Raw genomic sequence first — 19467 nt, forward strand, 5'->3', positions numbered from 1 at the left:
TCTACCATGGTAAGGAGATGTGTAAAACCCTGGGAAGGGGGAAGAGGCCCCACAAGGTCGATATGCACATGATCAAAACGCCTGGCTGGAATCAAAAATGGCTCGAGGGGCGCCCTAGTGTGCTGGTGAACTTTAGCTCGCTGACACGCCACACATGTGGCCGCCCACTCCTTGACCTCTTTGCGAAGGCCAGGCCACACAAACTTCGAAGACACCAACTTCACCGACGCCCGGACACCCGGATGAGAAAGAGAGTGCACCATATCAAAGACCCGACGGCGCCAAGCAACCGGCACCACCGGGCGGGGGCGGCCCGTGGAGACGTCGCAAAGGAGGGCAGGCCCACCATTTTGCACAACTGCCTCCTCCAGCTTCAGACCGGTACTCGCAGCTCTCAGTGCAACGATACCCGGGTCCCCAGGTTGATCGGCAGCCAGAGCGGAAAAATCAACCCCAAGATGCACAGGGCACACCAACACCCGCGACAGGCAGTCTGCAACCGGGTTCGCTTTACCCGCCACATGTTGGATGTCCGTTGTGAATTCGGAGATCGCCGCTAGATGGCGCTGCTGGCGAGCAGACCATGGCTCTGTCACCTTTGCCATAGCAAACGTCAATGGTTTGTGGTCAACAAAGGCTGTGAAAGGGCGGCCTTCCAGCAGGAAACGGAAATGACGCGTAGCCAGGTACAACGCTAACAGTTCCCGGTCAAACACACTGTATTTTCGCTCACTGTCTCGCAAACCGCGGCTAAAAAATGCAAGGGGCTGCCACGCACCCGCAACCCGCTGTTCAACAACTGCACCAACAGCCACATCTGAAGCATCGGTCGTGAGGGCGATGGGCGCCCGAGACGCGGGGTGCGCCAGAAGCGCCGCGTTAGCCAGGGCAGCCTTAGCCCCCTCAAAAGCCTGGATCCTCACAGGGGTCCAATCAACCTGGTCCTTGGCTTTCTTAAGCTTCAAAGCACCATACAATGGTTGCAGGAGTTGGGCCGCACGCGGCAAGAAACGATTTTAAAAGTTTACCATGCCCAAAAACTCCTGTAGCGACCTGACCGAGACCGGACGGGGAAAATCCGCAACTGCATGCACCTTCGAGGGCAAAGGAACCGCACCCTGCGACGAAATGCGATGGCCCAAAAAGTCTATGACAGACAGCCCAAACTGGCACTTGGCTGTGTTGACAATGAGACCATGCCCATCAAGGCGCTGGAAAACCTGCCTAAGGTGCGACAAATGTTCATCAGCCGACGAGCTGGCCACCAAGATATCGTCCAAATAGACGAAAACAAACGCGAGGTCACGTAGCACCGAGTCCATCAATCGCTGAAACGTCTGCGCTGCGCCTTTAAGGCCGAACGGCATCCTGGTGATAACCTCGCACCAAATCGATTTTAGAAAAAATTGTCATGCCCGCCAGACGAATCGAAAAATCCTTAACATGCGGAATTGGGTAACGGTCATGGGCCGTAATGTTATTTAAACGGCGGAAGTCGCCGCACGGCCGCCAAGAACCATCCGCCTTGGGCACCATGTGGAGCGGTGAAGCCCACGGGCTGTTGGACCGCCTAACGATCCCCAAACGCTCCATGGTAGCAAACTCCTCCTTCGCGGTGGCTAACTTCACGGTGTCGAGGCGACGCGAACGTGCGAAAACGGGCGTACCCGCAGTGGGAATGAAATGTTCCACGCCGTGTTTAGTAACCGCGGCAGAAAATGCGGGCGTTGTCAGCGAAGGAAATTCCGCCAGTAAGCGCTGGAAGACATCCTTTGACGCCGCAAAATTAGCGTGTGTTAACGGCCCGGGTCCCCCTGACTGACACGGAAAAGACGCAAAAGACACAGCATCAATGAGCCTGCGATTAGTTACATCCACTAACAACCCATTAGTGCACAGAAAATCTGCTCCGATAATAGGAACCGTAATGGAGGCTACAACAAAATCACACAGAAATTTGCGTCCATTGAAACACACAGTCACAGACTTGGTACCAAACGTCTCTATAGCCGAGCCGTTAGCCGCTGTCAGACGCGGACCACTGCCACGGGCGGAGAGGTCCGTAGCTGCAGGAGGGAGAAGGCTCTTCTGCGAGCCGGAGTCCACCAAGAACTGATTACCTGATATGGAGTCATGAACGAACAGCAGCTCCTCTTGATCACCAGCGCCCACGGCTGCTACCGAGCGCCGGCTCTTCCGTTTCCCGGTGCCTGGAACGCGCACGGAGGAACGCAGCGGCGCGCCTTGCTGCCGAAGCGCTGATGGAAGAAACACAGCTGGCCGCGCTGTGTGCGGGTGGAGACTGCAGCCGTCACTGCCGGAACCTCGTTCTCCAACGTCGACTGCGAGGACTCCACGGCCACACTCTGCACGGAGACGTTCCTCGAAGTCAGCAGGATCCGGTCCGCCTCCTCAGCTAATCCACGGAAGTCGCCGGCCGCCAAACAGGAAGAGTTGGCGAGGGCTGCGCGCACCTGCAGCGGGAGCTGGCGCAGAAAGATGTGCGGGAACAGGAAACCCTCATCCTCGGAGCCCAGCAACGACAGCATCTCGTCCATCAGGTCCACTGCCGAACCATCACCCAAACCGGGAAGCGACAGTAGCTTGTCCGCTCTCTCCGCGGCTGACAAGCTGTAGCGCCGGAGGAGAAGCTGCTTGATGGCGGTGTACTTTCCCCGCAGCGGCGGGGCTCGCAGGAGCTGCATCACGCGCCGGGTGGATTGCTGGTCCAAAGCCGCGACCACCAAAAAATACCTGGAGTCGTCTGCCGTTACTCCTCGCAGATGGAAGAGAGCCTCGATGTGCTGAAACCACGGCGCGGGGTCGTTCTGCCAAAACTCCGGGAGCTTAACGTGCTCCGCGGAGCTGTTCGATCCTGGAAGCTGCTGCGCCATGGTCGTCGTGGAGACACGGTCCACGGGAGCCGGGGAAGAAAAAACGTCTTCCCCCGATGAGGAAGGGACACTATCCTCCTTCACCTCGAACATGTTCAAAAAAACGGGGTCACCAATGTGGCAGGACAAGGAAAGGCAGAGACGTAGGTACTGCTTACTGTTGTTTAATCAGTAGTCAGGAAGAACAGGCACATGTTCCCCATACGGGAAGTATATATAGCTACAGACTTTACATTTCCCATCGACCCACTGGGTGAGAGGACACACCCATGAGTGCACGCCACAACATGCACTTTTTTGTGTGGAAGGGGAAGTGGTGAAATTTTTTCACCACTTATAATAACATGAAGAATAACAGGAGGAATCTGTACAATAATATATTTTCATTGTCAGTTTGGAAGAAGAAAGAGAAAGACCTGTTACGTATAAGTGAAGTATACAAATCTACTGTCAAGATTTATTGAAATTAGTTTGGAAATGTGACAGTTTTTTTTTTTTTAATTATCATATAGAAACCCCAATAATAATTTGTAATTTCCACTGATGACAGAGTCAGTGTGAGTCAGGAGCACACGACAAGTGGGTATCAGTGTGTGTGTGTGTTGACAGTGGGGGTGGGAATAGTTGCTCAGGTGACTGCAGCCGGTTCCTCCCCCTGGAGACAAACCAGTAAGCAGTCATCTGCTGGTGACACAGGGAACAGCCTCCTCTCTCTACTTCATTCATACGCGCACACTCACAGAGACAGCAGCTCGTGTCAGGTGCTATGGATGAGCATCTCACCCACACCTGCGTTTACTAAACAAAAACACTTTATTTAAAAAAAAAACATTTTTACGAGAAGACTTGAGCGCATCTCCTCTGTTATGGACCGACTGGATGAATGGGGCTTCACGACCAGGAGCATGAAGCTGGAGGAGGATTTCTACTTCGACTACGGAGCGGAGGAAATAACAGATTATCAGGACCCCAGTGAACTTGTGGTGGCTCTGAAACAAAAGGAGGAAGAGGTTATTTTGGCAGCTCAGCTGGGAAACGCTCTGCTCCTGGAAAACCGAGAGCTGAAAGAGCAGAGCGAGAAACTCCACGGGCAGTACGCAGACAAGCTGGAGGTAAGAGCGCACTTTACGCACAAGTGGTTTTCATATCAAACTTGGTTATTGTGTGTTTAATAGAAGCTTCGCGGGTGGTTGTGTAGTTTAAAACTCTCGACGAGGCCTAATGCTGATGTTTGAAGTGGACGGAGGAAGACATGAGGTTTCCTGATTCTCTTTGAAGAATTTTCGTCTGCGTAAACTCAGAAATTTCGTATTGTGGAGTTGGATTGAAGGTTAACTTTCACCACTCAATTGACATGGATGGAAATAATCACTATTATCAAGTATAGAAAATATTGTTGGCCGGTAAAACAACACCTATAATAATCACAATGTAATTTTTAGCAATAGCAATATAACAAAAGTCCATCGATACATTGCTTATGGGTATTATGCAGCACAGTGATGAGGTCAACCCTAACCCACATAACTGATCCACCTCAGATTTGTACAATGTTTTGATGTTCATCAAGAGTGTGACTCTCTTAAAACCACAACACTCAGGACCAAAAATCAGCTTTTACACTGATATGAACATTTTTATATAATATTTTGGCCATATTGTCCAGCCTGAGTAGAAAACATTAATCTTGGATTTTTTTTTAAGCATCATAAATTATAGTTGCTGTAGATTTCTGTTTATTTCTTATAGACTTTATTAAATATAAAAAGTTACTTTCGCACTTCAACAGTCAGCTTTGATAATAAAGACTTGACTGTGACTTACAGTTTGAAAACACATGACATCCATAGAAATGTGGATACAAACCACATTTGTTGTGAGTGTCCTCATTAAACATCATTCAGACATCATTCAGCAATGCAATGAAAAGTCAGTTATTTAAATCAATATATCGTATATCCATAGGGAATCTACAGTGATTGTATTAAGGGATTTAACAGCTGCTTGGCACATGGTTCCATGTCAATTTGTTGTGCTACTAAATGTCAATCTGTCTCAGTATAGAAGTATTTTATCTACACTGACACAAAAGTTATCTGCACCGGTTATGTAAGCAACTGGCCACCTCCTCCTCCTCCTGCTGCTGCTTCTGCGGAACAAAATCCCACTTATGTAAGACACCAGCTCCTAAAGGGGTAATAAAAAATACAAAGATAGAACAATGTCCGCAGCGATGGAGAGATCCACAGATTTAGTGGGATGACCTCACTCTTAACAAACTCCAAAATCCTGGTTGCTTCTAGGTGAAGGCCGTTGTCTGCCCTAGATCTTCTGTCCTGAGTCTTATCAGGTGCGACTAAGTGTTACATTACAGATTTATGACAAACAACCTAGGTGGGAAGGTGTCAAAGTCCAAGGACTTATCTGATAGAGGTGGAAATATTAAGTGTTCATTGATTTTAAGTTTAAGTAATCGTCATTGTCGATTGTTCCGATTATTCAGCAGATTATGCTGTTTATTGCATATAACATTGCTCTTTTTGTCTTATTTAACAATCCCAACACTCAAAGATGTGTTTTTTCTTACCATCATATTAAAGAAGGAACTGTGATGCAGATTTTTGTTGTAGAATTACATTTATGTTGTAAATTCTCTGTGCAAATTGATTCAGATTACAGATGTCACAAACTTCCCATGATCCTTCCCAGGACTAATTGAGGCTCATTGTTGCAGTTTGTCCTCAGATTCCCCACAAAACAATGTGTTGTTGTTTGTCACATCCGATCCCCATCAAGGTTAATTCACCAGCAGTGTAATTTCAATCCAACACAGTACAAACACGTTGAGTGTGCTGTATTTGTTGTCATTATGTTTGTCCCTCTGCAGATGTTCCCACCGTCACCTATTAAGAATTTTGTTTTTCTTTTTTCCGCCTGTGTTTAGGGGCTGGAGCAGGGTCGGCATGAGCTGCGGTTGAAGCTGGAGGGCTGCCAGTCCCAGTGGGAGAGCCAGGTGGGGGACCTGGAGAGGGATGTGAGGGAGCTGAGCGCCCAGGTGGAGCGGCTCACCCTGGCGCTCAGCGAGGCCGAGAAGGACAAGAGTCGGGCCCAGCTGGAGCACAGCGAGCACGCCCAGCGGCTCAGGGAGGAGCTCAACACAGTGAGTCCCACACATGGATGGAGTTGAGCAAAATGTTTGCGTCAATTCAATGATAACGTGATTCTATCTGCACCAAAGAAGTTAACGTGAAGCACATATCTGGGTGTAGAGAAACCTCCAGGCTGCAGCAGGTAACTGAGCCTCGGTGAAACAAACACCTCCTGTGAATTTCAAGCAGTTGGTCCTCTGAGGCAAACTCGATAAGGCGAGCTGTCACACAATCCACACGCTGAAACTCTGTGTTCTTTACAAACCGCTCTGGTATCAGTCTGACTCAGTCTAATCTGTTCTCGAGCAAGGCCAGGCACTCGGGCTGTTTATACGCTAGGAGCGAGGCAGAGCCCAAAAAAATGCTTACTGCACAAATAGAGGAGAATGTTGTCATCTGAGCAGGAGAGACCGAGGGGGAAGTGAAAGTCTGTTCTGTTGTCGGCCTGAGACAAGTGATCTGTGCCAGTGTGCAGCCGGATGGAGACGATGTGTTAGTGACACAGTCTGATTTTAGATCCAGGACAGAGGAGAGGAAGATGCTGCTTCCACTTGAATTCCACTCATGCATGTTTGTCAGTTTTTTTGGAAAATAATCCAACACATGATCATGGTGCTGAGAGCAAATCTTTGATAACTTTCTCAATGATTAAGGATCCAGATTAAAGTTAAAAGCTAAAAATATACTGGTTACAACATCCAAATGTGAATATTTGCAAATTAAACTAAATATCTTTTGAGTTGTGTTATGTTGGTCAGACAAATCCAGATTTTGAAGACATATATTTGGCTCTGCAAACTTTCTCAATTTATCTTGGACTTTTTACAGACCAAACCAACAATCAAAACTAGGATGACACTCCCCTCTGCCAAGACCCAACACCACCAAATGTTATACACTCATAGATATCAGTTCCTTAAACATGCCTGCTTTTTTTCATTAAGAACCATGAATATCGACTGGGGAAAAAGCCCTCTCTTTCTAATTTAAAGAAAGTGAAAGGAAATTCCAGGATCAGCTAATTCATTTGCTTGTTTTTGTATAATCATGCTGATCTTATCAGGAAAAACATTCATTTCTGCCTTTCAAAGTCACTTCTTGAGGAAAAATGCAGAACATTCAGATCCCAGCTTCTATGTTTTCTGTCTTTCTCTGTTTTATCTCATTGTTAAGTGAAAATCTTTTAAGTTTTGAACAGTTGCTTCAGCAAGACAAGATAAGTGAAGACTTCACCTTAAGCTTTAGTAAATAAAAAGTATAAAAAGTATTTTGAACTGACCACGAATCAAAATGAATCAATTGAATCACATGTGAGGATGGATTGGTTATAAGACTAATCATTAACTTCTGTCCTCCTGTATGAGAACATCATAATCTATGAAACCAGATGCGCTTCATTTAGTTATATAATAAAGGTTAGTGTTTAACTATGTGACGTAATGGTTAAAAACAGCTGAATGAATCGTGATAAGCAGCAATAAAGGCTGTGGTTAAATCTTCATGAGAAGAAGACGTACCCTGGCAGGAGAATCAAGCCGGTGACATGTTTTACAGCCTCTTATCAGTGAAGCTGGAGGACCGTGAGTACTTTTCCAGCCTGAGAAAGGTGGGACTGTTTTGCTAAACATTAGCGATGTGACGTGTTACTTCACACCTGACCAGTCACTCAGTGGAGCGGTTCCTTGTGTTTCTTTAAAGATGATCATCAAACCTGAGCTGGCAAAGTAAAACAAAGTACCCAAACAACAGAGAGACACCCTCCCATGAGTCAAGGTCCGCAGAATGAGGAACTGTGAGAGTCCTTCCTCCTCAAGAACTTGCACTTACGAAAAGCGACTCCCCAGATGTCCAGGAAAAGGTCCATTTAGATAAAAGGGGCTATCTCTGGTTAGGAAGTTCAAGAAGAAGGAAATGGGAAGGAAACATTTTGTTTTACTTGGCTGTCGAGCATCAGACGTGTGTTACTCGGGGAGACGTGAGGGAAAAGAAAAGACAGACCGAGAGGAGGGTCCATGTCTGAAGTGTCTTTACCCGACGTGGTGGTAAATGTTACTGCTGCCTCTGTTGCTGCGCTGCCGTCTGCGGTGAGTTGTGTTTGTGTGTCTGTGATAATATGGGTGTGTGTTTGTAGACACGCTTCCACTGTTATGCCTGGAGCAGGAGATTTGGTCTTTATTATTATTTTCACTCGAACGTGCAGATTAAAATGGTGAATAAGTTCCCTGAGTCTTCAAATGTCTTGATTTGTTTCCTGAGCTGTTTACTTTACTATCATCAGAATATTCATGTTTGGGATCAGAGGGCAGTGATGGGCCCAGTACAGTTTTTTATAACTTTTGCTTTACTCAAACAATGAACTACCTCGAACAAGGAGGTCATGTTTTCCTCCCTGTTTGTTGGTTTGTTTGTTTGTTTGTTTGTCTGTTTGTTTGTTGGTTTGTTTGTTTGCAGGATGACACAAAAACAACTGAACCAATATCCATGACATTTTGTGGAGGGATAGGGCCTCACTCGGGGAAAGATCCATTAAAGTTTTGATGCGGATCCGGGAGTTTGTTCTCACTGGCTTGAACATCGTCTGATGGGGCGTTTTTCAACCTTTTCATTGATCTATCAGAGAATGATTCATGGATGTTGTTGGAAAATAATCAGGGGACGGATATTTATGAGACCTGGTGCAGATCCAAATCTTGGTGCAGTGAATTTAAATGTGGTTTCAGCAGGAGACTCTAGGATCTTAGAAGATCTGCTGTGTGTAATTCCAGGGTTATTGTTTTTTATGGATATAAAGCTAATATTTTTTGAAAGGAAAAAAGGAATTCCAAGGCCCAAGCAGGCTTTGTTGCTGATTCATGTCGACAGTTGTGGAAAAGAAGCTGTAAATAGTTTGGGTTTTAATTAAATGTCCTTTAATTTGTGGACAAGTGGACTATTCAAGCTGCTCTCGGAGTCTGTAGTCTTTTTGTAGATTGTGAGTCTACATTTAATGAAGCACAAGCTTGTTTTCAAAGAGCTAGAAATTCAATATCGTAATGGTGGGAGTGTAACAGGAGCCTGACGGGAATCTGGAGGAGGAGGTGGACGACTGTATCGCACTGCAGAAACCTGAGAGAGAATGAATTCATTGTGTTGACCAGCAGCAGCCAAGTAAAGCTCTGATGTGAGGGGTTAGATTTACTGGTGCCTATGATGCAGCGGCTGCACAAACTGACTCTATAAAGAGCAGCTCAGGTTCACGAGGGTTAAGGTGTTAATATATAAGAGAGTGCTGAATGATGTCAGGATGTTTTCCAACACTTTAATGAAGCAATAAAGAGTTGCTCATGTTTCTGATGCATCAGTTTGTTGATTCAGTTTTGAGAAGTGGATTTCCAGCTTATCTCAAATAAATAAATAAACATGACGTCTGATTCTCCCGAGCCAGACGGTTAGGAAATTATTCACACTGAAGGAAAGAAAAATTGGATTGAGATGTTTTGCTGATTAAGTTTCACTCTTGTGCAAGAACATCTTTCACAGCTCAACATTATCAGTGTTTTAGAAATCTGTCTGTAAACATCTAGTGAAGAGGAGAAGGAAAACCAGCCTGGAGCTGAGGGAGAGTGATGAGATGAGATAAACAGCGCTGCGGATGAAACTGGGTTTGTTTATTGGCAATAGTCATTTTATTAAAATAGTTTCTCCACCCTGTTTTTTTCAATAATGTTTCACTGTTCATTAACTAAATATTTAGTGACCCTGTCTTTCCCCCCCCACGCTTCCTCTCTTGTTTTCTGCCCAGCGTTACATGATCACCTTCACAGATCACAGTTTGTTATTTGACAACCTGACAAATCCCTCACTGCGGGTTTCCGTTATTGTAAAAGGAGACGCCCAAATTGAGGCGAGCCCCGTGACCTTTGCGCCCTCTGGCAGCATCACCCAGCTCATAAAGAAAAAGAAAAAGACAGTTTACATCGCAGGGAGATATAAATCTTTCATTTGCTTTTTTGATGCTGCCCCATCGTCCCAGGGGAGAGACGTCTTTTCTGTGTGTCCTCCCCGAGGGGCTCGGCTGTGGCTGGGGTGGTCAGCTGTTGTTAGATGCCTCCTGTGTTTGGACGGGTGAGGGCCTGAGGCTCGGGGGCCATGCGAGGGGATGCCATCTTTGTGTGTCTACCAAATGGAGCGTCCTGCTTCCACTTGTGTTTTGGTCGATTCTCAGTGGGTCGCTGCCTCTATTGTGGAGGAGACCCATGTTGGCGGGACGAGGCAGCAGTAATGACGACTCACAGACACAAACGTTCATCTTCAAGGCCTCCCCCCCCCCCCCTTTCTCCTCCTCATAGTGTGTCTGCATGCTATGTTTTGTTATTGTCCATCAGTGCATGCTTTACTCTCAGTCACACACACACACACACACACACACACACACACACACACACACACACACACACACACACACACACACACACACACACACACACACACACACACACACACACACACACACACACACACACACACACACACACACACACACACACACACTTCCCACTAATTTTAGCCCTCACGCCGGCCTCACTTCCTCTGCCCCACTTCACCTCCCTGATGTCCAAGTTTACCCCTCCACCGCATTGTTGTCTAATGTGGCATGATGATGTCACTGGCAAGTCCAAGATGCCCCCTTGCTCCATCTGCCTCAGAGGACGCTCTTTCATCTTGCATTATGTGGCGGTGATGGGACCTGACAGGGGCCCACCGGACTGCTGAGTAAGGGGAACAGAGGGTCCGAGACCCGGGACGGGGAAGTGGAATTGGGTTGGTGTGAGGGCGACGGGTTGTTCACCCGGGGGGCGTCAGAAGTAGAACAGTGGTGTGCCAGTGATCCCTGAGTTTTTATGATATCAAATCTTGATGTGCTTGAGAGAGAAGTTATGTGAAATTGGACAATTTTAAGCTCCCCCCCCCCAATGTAATATGAGATAATTGTTGTCAGCGACGGATGAATGTTTCGCTTTCCTTTTGATGGATCAGTGAAAACATGGTTGTCGGGGTTTTCCTTTTTTAAACCCTGTGGTGTTTTCTTTTCAATCAAGTTATGTTGATGTTCAGTGTTTCTTACCAAACACATTGCGTGTGTTCTAACATATTATGATTTAGTTGAGTTTTATTCTGCCCAAATGTAAGATGTCACATCATGTTCCTTCCACATTTGTATTCAGATTGTGTAGGAACTCTGGGAAATCGGTATGTTTAAGAAAACAGGGTAAAGGACATATATATATAAATATGTTTGTGTCTGTTAAAGGGTTAAAGTTTTGAAAAAGATATGATGAGAAACAATAAACATGGACGTGCTTATAAAGACAAAAATCCATCTCACGATTACTGGTCAAAAACAGCCAATATGATCTCAATGTGTGGTTATGAGTTCTGTAGGTTCAGTGAAAGCAAAACAGATTTTTGGATTTGGGATGTAGCTTGGGAACCATAGAAACACACAGTAGTGGCAAAGTCATGTTTCATTTTCCTTCTGTTTCAGGGCCCACAGAAAAACAATACTAATCCCAACCTTTAGGGCAGATATCATGTTATATTTCTTCCCACCGGGCTCTCTATCCCAGGTCTGTATCTCAGAGACCTCCTGCTACACATATATGGTTATTTTTAGTTGCAAGATTGTGTTCTCAATTCTCTTAAAGCTCCTGCCTCGGGTCAGCTTTGTTTTTTAAGTTTAAAGTTGAGTGATGCACATGTTCGATCCCACTTCTCTTGCTCTTTGACCTCTGGGCTATATCTTTCTGTAATCTGTTCCTCATGTCCGAAGGGTTGAGCTTTGACCTGCACATTCAACAGCTACATTTCAGTTTTCTTTTACCCTATTTGTACATTTTGTGTGTCTGATGTGCATTTTCTGTGTGTTTAGGCGATGGAGGTGGAGCGGGCCGTGTCCAGCGAGCTGCAGGCTCTAAAACACGAGCTCCAGCAGAAGGGAAGCCACAACAGGCCACAGGATGAGGAGCTGATCAGTGCCATGAGGGAGCAGGTACCTACTACACACGAGTATACATGCACTAATGAAACCAATGGTAAAGCCTAAACTCCAAAATATATACCAAAACCCCCAAAAAACTATACAGCAAAACAGTGACCAAACTGGAAAGAGTTCCTGTTTTGAGTTTCAAAGTTTTCTTTCCCAATACGTAAAGAACATAATTTGAGTGTCTAAATCTCACCGTAAAACTAAAATGAGCAGGCATCAGAAGTAATCCAGGCACATAAAGCAAGCGTAGAGAAATTAAATAAGACAAACCATTAAACAAAACAGTACAAAGGCTAGAATCTCAAACTTCATTCATCCAGCATCAAATTAGTCACATTCATACAAGTTCCCTAAATATGCCTAATTGTTTTTTTCATCAAGATACATGAATTGTTCCCCGGGACAGTGCACGATCTCACAATATTAAAGGAAATGAGTAATCAATGCCTGTTTGTGCCATGTTGTCTGGAACTGCACTCAAAGTTAATGGCCTCTTTTTTGACCCATGTTCCTACTTTTCACCAAATTTCTTGGAAATATGTTTCTGCGTAATCCTGCTGATAAACAGATGAACAAACAAACAAACAAACAAACAAACAGACAGGGGTCAAAACATAACCTACTCGACGATGGTACAAATGCAGCACAAATACAACAACAGCAGTTTCTCAAAATAGAAAAGTAATTTCTACGTCTGTAAAAAAATACACACGAAGACAGACTTTAAAAAAATAAAACAAACTGGACTGATCACGATAATGATCGGTCTTTTTTTATTACAGATTCAAAAGAGATCAATTATTAATTGTAACTAATTAAGCATTATCTGTTCTTCAAGCAGCAACACACACACTCTTTCACTCTGTACTTGTGATGAATTGTTTCCAAAAAGCAGAAACCAAACAACATACCTTTGATACAGAAGAGCAAGTCTCTGCTGAATTTTTTACTCTTCCTGGAAATGTATTTTGTTTTTTTAGGCAGAATCAAGTCAAAGAAAAACTCCCAAATATTTTCTCGATACTCCCAGATCTTAATATTTGTGGATTGATGGTGTGGTTTAAGGGATCAGCTGGTCGGGAGTCAGAGATGTTTTTTACTTCATATCTATCTGTGTGTATTTTTGTAGGTGTTGCGTCTCACCCAGAAGGAGCAGGGGCTGGAGGAGCGTTTGAAGAGCGTTTGTCAAGAAAACTCTGAGCTGAGGACGAGTTTGGCCTCTTTACACTCACGTCTGGCTCTGCACGACCAACTCAACCAGCAGCACAGCCAGCAGGTGTGCACCTTCTGCATTTATACATCACATAGTGAAAACCCACGAGCATCACGACACAGACGCACCACCAGCTTCAGTCTTTCAGACAACACAGAGCAGCTCAGTGCGGTCGGTGTAGGAATGAAAGAGCCTCAATAACAATGGGGATTTTCTGCTCCCTGCCCGGGTTTCGGTGGGATTGTGGCAAACATTGCTAAACAATTACCTCATCCCCGTCATTGTAACTTTCACTCACAGCTCTGGATTCCACTTGTGTTCGTTTGTTGAGTTTCACGTCGGACTCTGGGCTGGAATCTGGCACGTCAGGATTTCTCTCGCGCTGAACATTAGTAGAGTTTTTAAGCGGTGTCTCACCACAGCACACTTGCCCTGGAGTAATATAAGTTTGTGTTACCATAATCCATCTTCCTCTGTCAGTTATCCATTAAATAATCTATGAGGATTCATTATGTCATCTTAATGTCTGTCATCTGTTGTTAAAGCTCAGGCTCACACCTATGCCTGTGTGTTCTGTATCTACACATGTTCATTTGTGTGTTCCTCCCTGTGCTGTGTGTTTCCAGCTCGCAGAGGCGTGGCAGGAGGTGGAGGTAGCCCGGGGTCGCTCCCAGCAGCTGCAGGCCCAGGTGGACGAGCTTCAGGAGGAGGTGTCCCTGCAGGAAGCCAGGAGCCATGGAGACGCCTCCCTGCTGTCTGAGCTGGAGAGCAGCCTGGAGACGGCAGGGCTGGGAGTCAGCAAAGAGGAGGTGAGGAAACAGAAGCACTCGAGTAGATTAGTGATAGAACACAGTTTGTTTAAGACGTTGTGTCGGAGCGGGATTTTGGAAAAACACAAAAGATAATTAAAAAGGGATCAATGAAGTAAAAAATATATCCACAAAGGTCAAATATTGATCAAAAACCTACATTTATATCATACATTATACAATATAAACAAATATAGTGAGAAGATATGAATAATAGAAAGGGCAACATAGCCTTGATTTATCAGTTACCTATTTAGCTGGATTAGCCCTAAAACCTAATTTTATTCCGTCTTGTTAAACTGTTTCTGATTGATCTTTATTACAATATTTGGCAACATTATGATTTAAATATTATATATATTGAATATTAGGATTTTTCTCTACATCAAAAGTTATTCTCACAGTGTCAGTCAATGCTGTAGATTGATTGTGCAAAATGGAACAAAGTCGTAAATTCAACTGTGTTTCTCCACACTGTGGGTGGCAAGTGATAGTTTTGGTCTTGTTCTATTGTTGTCCTGCCCACAATGAATCATGTATGTTCTCAGAGGAAACAATGTTCCTGTGATGACTGGAAACACACACTTTGCATTTATGTTTTCAGCTGAAAAAAAACTGTGCGGTCACATGTTAATGACACCAGAGAAGCATCATCTTTAAGCTGAGTTAAAGCTGAAAATAGTTGGAATTGTATGAATGTATGAAAGCAAAAGTAAAGGAGCTGCGTCTGTAGACAGGAACGGTCTGACAGAACATCTTGTGCAAGTTCTCTGTGACAGTGGGACTTTGTGTTTGATGCAATAACACACTCTGCAAAAAGAAGGTGTGAAAGTCCTGGTGTGCAAAGCGAAGACGCCACAAAATGAAATTCTGATAAGACGCGTTGCGGAAAACACTCGTTTGATTTACACCTGCGAGGGGACAGGAAAACTGACTTGAAAACAGTGAAGGAAAAAGACTTCTAGATCTCACGCTCTGGCCTTCTGCCATTGTTGTTTTGTTCCAGCAGGAAAATGTGATGTATACCTCGACCTGTGAGTCATTCGATACATTTCCTGTTTGTCGTGACCACATCTCCGCAGAGTTTCTTCAACGGCACATGTGTTTGTGACCTTATCATAAAATATGACATGATTATCTCTTCTAAAAAAAACAAACCTGTGTTCAGTTATCATGAGATCAGTACCGTCATGATACATTTGAGTCAAGGAAGTAAGTAAGAAATAAAGTGATGAGGTCATACTCCCAATAATGTCACATGTGAAGAGAATAAAGTTTATAACATGCTGAAGGGGGGAAAAATAAAATAAATACTTTGTTTTGACCCAGTTTTATTTGTCAGGGATCATCTGAAACATTAGTTCTCTTCTATTATGTCAAGTACAGATTATTTAAGTGTCTGCACTTCCCTTCAATTTTTCTGATGATATTTTACTTTGTCTCCCTACATTTTAACACAAATATCTGTACTTTCCACTACGTAGTTTTTCAAAACAGGCTCGTTATTTTCGTTTTAATGCATTTTTGTGGAATTATCTGTTTTATATATAATATAGTACATTATCTTTTCATTTTATTTAAAATAAGAGTGATTAAGTTAAATAGTCTTTGAACTATATTGATGCGACGTGAGTCTAAAGTTTGCTTTGCACAGATACATCCAGTAGAAAGTTATTTTAAGTGCGTTTCAGAGCATGTACTTTTATACTTTTCTTGAGACGTTTTTAACACAGGTATATGTACTTCTGCTTGAGTAAACAATGTGTGTTTTTGTCATAATAAATATAAATCAACATGCCCTCCCCCCTTTTCTACGTAGATAACACAAGAAATGGGGTCCATCCTTCAGTTACTACTTCCACTGACCCAGGATCCGAGCTGCAAAGCGGGGTCAGATTTCCCGGATCAACGGGATGACTTGCAGGCGGTGCTGCTCCGGCTGAAGGGAGTGGCCCAGACCCTGGCGCAGGGATCCAGCCCTCAGGTGGGTGAGAGACACACCAAAAGAGAAAGTGGGGCAGGAGAGGAAATTAAAAGAAAAGGTCGACCTTGTTGTTTGAAACAAGAGGAGGATAGGAGTTTTTGAACCATTTGTCATTACACTAAAGTCCTCTAAAGTCCTAACGTCCAATGATCTCATATTCTTACATAGTCTTACATAAATGGGATCCAGATCTATAAAGCAGCCTACTCATCACAGAGCCATACATTTATTCAGTTACCCTATCTGCCCGCCAGTCGCTGTCAATGGTCCTAGTGTCTTTACTTTGAACCATGCTGAGTAACAGTGCAACCTTGTTTATCCTTTGAATTGTTGGCATTGTCAGCTTTACTAAACCTCTGTTTGCTGTGCCCGAGTGTGTACAGCTGTCCAGTTGTGTCTCACAGCATGTGTAGACCAGTCAGACCAGTAACACGCATGCATCTGTAACTAAATATCCCTGCCCAGCCACTTCTTCCCTTGGAGCGACATGCAAATAGGCCAGAAACTTGCTTTTGGTGTAAATGTCAGTGAAATGCTCGACTGACACCTGATCTTTCTGGTTATGTCTCCGTTTCAGGAGCTGAATCTGGCTTTTGTCGACAGGACCGGTGATCAGTGTGGGAATAGGAGTGAGGCACAGGAGCTGAGGGATCAGGTAACACAGTGTTGAACAAATACGTCTGTCAGGGAGGAGCAGCACCTGTGGCTGCTCCATTTGGCTCTGCCGTTACTGACCTTGTTACTGTGACTGTAATCCATCTCAGTGTCATGTGTAGAGACAGATTCAGGAGTTTTTATTTGACACAAGGTTACATTGTCTGGTGCCAGATTTAATTCAAATAAATTAAATATTATACTGCATCACTTGTAGAGGTATGTTAAGTTTATAACTTAGTTATCATAGGTGTGTGGCCGAGTAACACCTGGATTATTATTAGTTTTTTGATTAAGTATGAATTGTAAATTGCAAAATAAGTGGATTTGCTTTGGTCCAGCAATCCTTTAACATCGATTTAAGTCTTTTAAACCCATTTTAGTGCAACAACAATGTCGTCTGTGTTGTGCTTTAGACGAACAGAGTTTTGTACAGTCGTCTAATCACCGCTCATGTTATCTTCCTCCTGCAGAATGTCCAGCTGCAGCAGGAAAACACTGAGCTGAGACAGAAGCTGCAGAACGTCCAAGAACAAGGTGAAGTTGTTCAACAGGCCATCAGAGACCGAGATGAAGCCATAGCCAAGTGAGAATCTCATCCCTTCTTAATACCATCACTGTAATTTACAATATCAAATATATCTCACCTTCCATTATAAATCAAATCCCTTTTTTATATATATGTAAATGTTTAGGTTGATCTATTACTGAAGAAGTTTCATTAATTTCTTCATAGGAAAAACCTGATGGAGGTGGAGTTGGTGCGAAGTAAAAACGACATGATGTCTCTGAACAACCAGTTATTAGAAGCCATTCAACGTAAACTTGAACTGTCCCAGGAGCTGGAGGCCTGGCAGGTGGGATACATGTTTCTCTGTCTATGCTTTTTACCCCTTCACCTCCAATCTACATTATCCTACAGCTCCGTATATGCTGTGGTTCTATCCCTCTATCTTGATGTCTTAAAATCTTTCTGTGCATGTTCTACTTCATGAAACCTTTGACCAATGTAAGTGATTTACAATTTTAAGCTGTAAAGCGCCACAGATCATATTCATAAATAATCAGTGAGGCATTCTGCGTGCAGTTCTAGTGATAGATAACAGACACGAGAGGGATGGATCTCATTGAGAGTGTCGTCAGTGGACAAGGCCATATTTCTCTCATTCTCTTACCAGTCATGAAGGTTATGAATGGCATTTTAGGTAGTTGTTAATATGATTTGATATATATATATATATATATATATATATATATATATATATATATATATATATATTCATTTTTCAGGCCAGTTTGCTTTTATTTTTCCATAAAGCTAAAAAAAATGGGGTGAAACATTATGATTGACAGCTGAGGCTGGCTTGTGATTGGTCGATTGGCTCCATCCCCGATCACTGCACCACAGACTCTGGTTCAATGCTATGGGAGGAAGTGGAGCAGCCGTATGCTAATTCCTCTTGAAGGTCCAAATTCATTTAGATGAAATATCTGCATTGATCAGAAACAGAATCTTAACTCCTGAAGTGAATGTAAGTTATGACGGTGATGATTTGGAGATGCTAATCTTGCCGAACATGAGACACCAGCCTTAGTTGCTGGCACTCAGACCTCCTGCTCATCCCATCTTCACCTCCATCTCTCCTCAGGATGACATCCAGATCATCATCAACCAGCAGCTGAGGTCCCAGCAGCAGTCGGAGCAGACTCAGAAGAAACCTGCCTCCAACAGCACGTCATTTTTCCGCAGGCCCAGCAAGGTGGCCTCCACCTGGACCCTCCAGCCCACCTCGTCCTCATCCTCAACCTGGAGTTCAGACATTAATCCAGACAAACCCCAGTCCCCCTGGAGGGACTGGTTAAGACGTGGGAAAGGAGCGCAGTATGGCAAATAAAGGACGCTGAGTATCAGAGGACAGAGGGACGTCATAACTGAACTGATTATGTTTGGTGCTAAAGAGCCATAAAGACACTTTGGATTCAGTGATGAACAACATAGCCACACTGGACTTTTCAAACAGACACCGACTGAAAGACATTTTACTGAGAGGCTGAGCCTTCATTAAACCTAAAATGTGACAACCTGCAGCACTGTCATGTTCACAGAATCACGCTCAAACGTTTGCTTGAGACTGTAAATATTGTGCCTTATTTTGTATTAATGTGAATGTCATTCTGTCTGAGACTTTATATCATATACTGTGCATACTACTGTAGATATAGACAAGTAGAGAGTATTTGTTTGGATTATTTAATGTAACAGAACAAAGAAAAAATGTAATGTCAGGAAAGAAATATAAAGATTTCATTTGTTAAAAAGAGTTTAATTTGTTTAAGAAACACTATGTTTACTGACAAAGCTGTTTTTCTATAATTTTGTTCCTTTTTTGTTTTCAATATAAAACAAATATGTTTCTGAATAATCTGAATAATGGTGAAGCATTTGTGTGTGTGTGTGTGTGTAGCAGACACACATACTGTATGTGTATGTACTGTGACTCAGTGTTCACTATCAAAGCTGCTTAGTTCAAACTGTGTTGTGTCCTAAATTGTGTGACTGAAAACTTCTGGAATGATTTGCCAGAACATTTCATAAAGAACAAATAATCCTGTCAGATATTTGTGTCCCTGAGTCTTTGTGTTCAGAATAATTTGATAAACTGATAACAGGTGAATCAGACAAGTAATAAGAAGTGTCTATAGCAAATTATAGCTGACAATGCACAATCTCCATTTTGG

General features: G+C 43.7%; 1 protein-coding gene across 1 annotated transcript; it reads left to right on the forward strand.

Moving 5' to 3' along the window:
- Positions 1-3616: 3616 nt before the first annotated feature.
- si:ch211-235m3.5 (BICD family-like cargo adapter 1) lies at positions 3617-19343 on the forward strand. Its single transcript, XM_061073461.1, has 10 exons — positions 3617-4006; positions 5839-6054; positions 11952-12071; positions 13198-13344; positions 13908-14090; positions 15910-16074; positions 16652-16729; positions 17202-17314; positions 17465-17585; positions 18378-19343. The coding sequence occupies exons 1-10, from the start codon at positions 3761-3763 to the stop codon at positions 18621-18623; spliced, it is 1635 nt and encodes a 544-aa protein (XP_060929444.1). The 5' UTR covers positions 3617-3760; the 3' UTR covers positions 18624-19343.
- Positions 19344-19467: the final 124 nt, after the last annotated feature.

This window comes from Limanda limanda, chromosome 6 (assembly GCF_963576545.1).
Source record: "Limanda limanda chromosome 6, fLimLim1.1, whole genome shotgun sequence".
NCBI classification, from domain to species: domain Eukaryota; kingdom Metazoa; phylum Chordata; class Actinopteri; order Pleuronectiformes; family Pleuronectidae; genus Limanda; species Limanda limanda.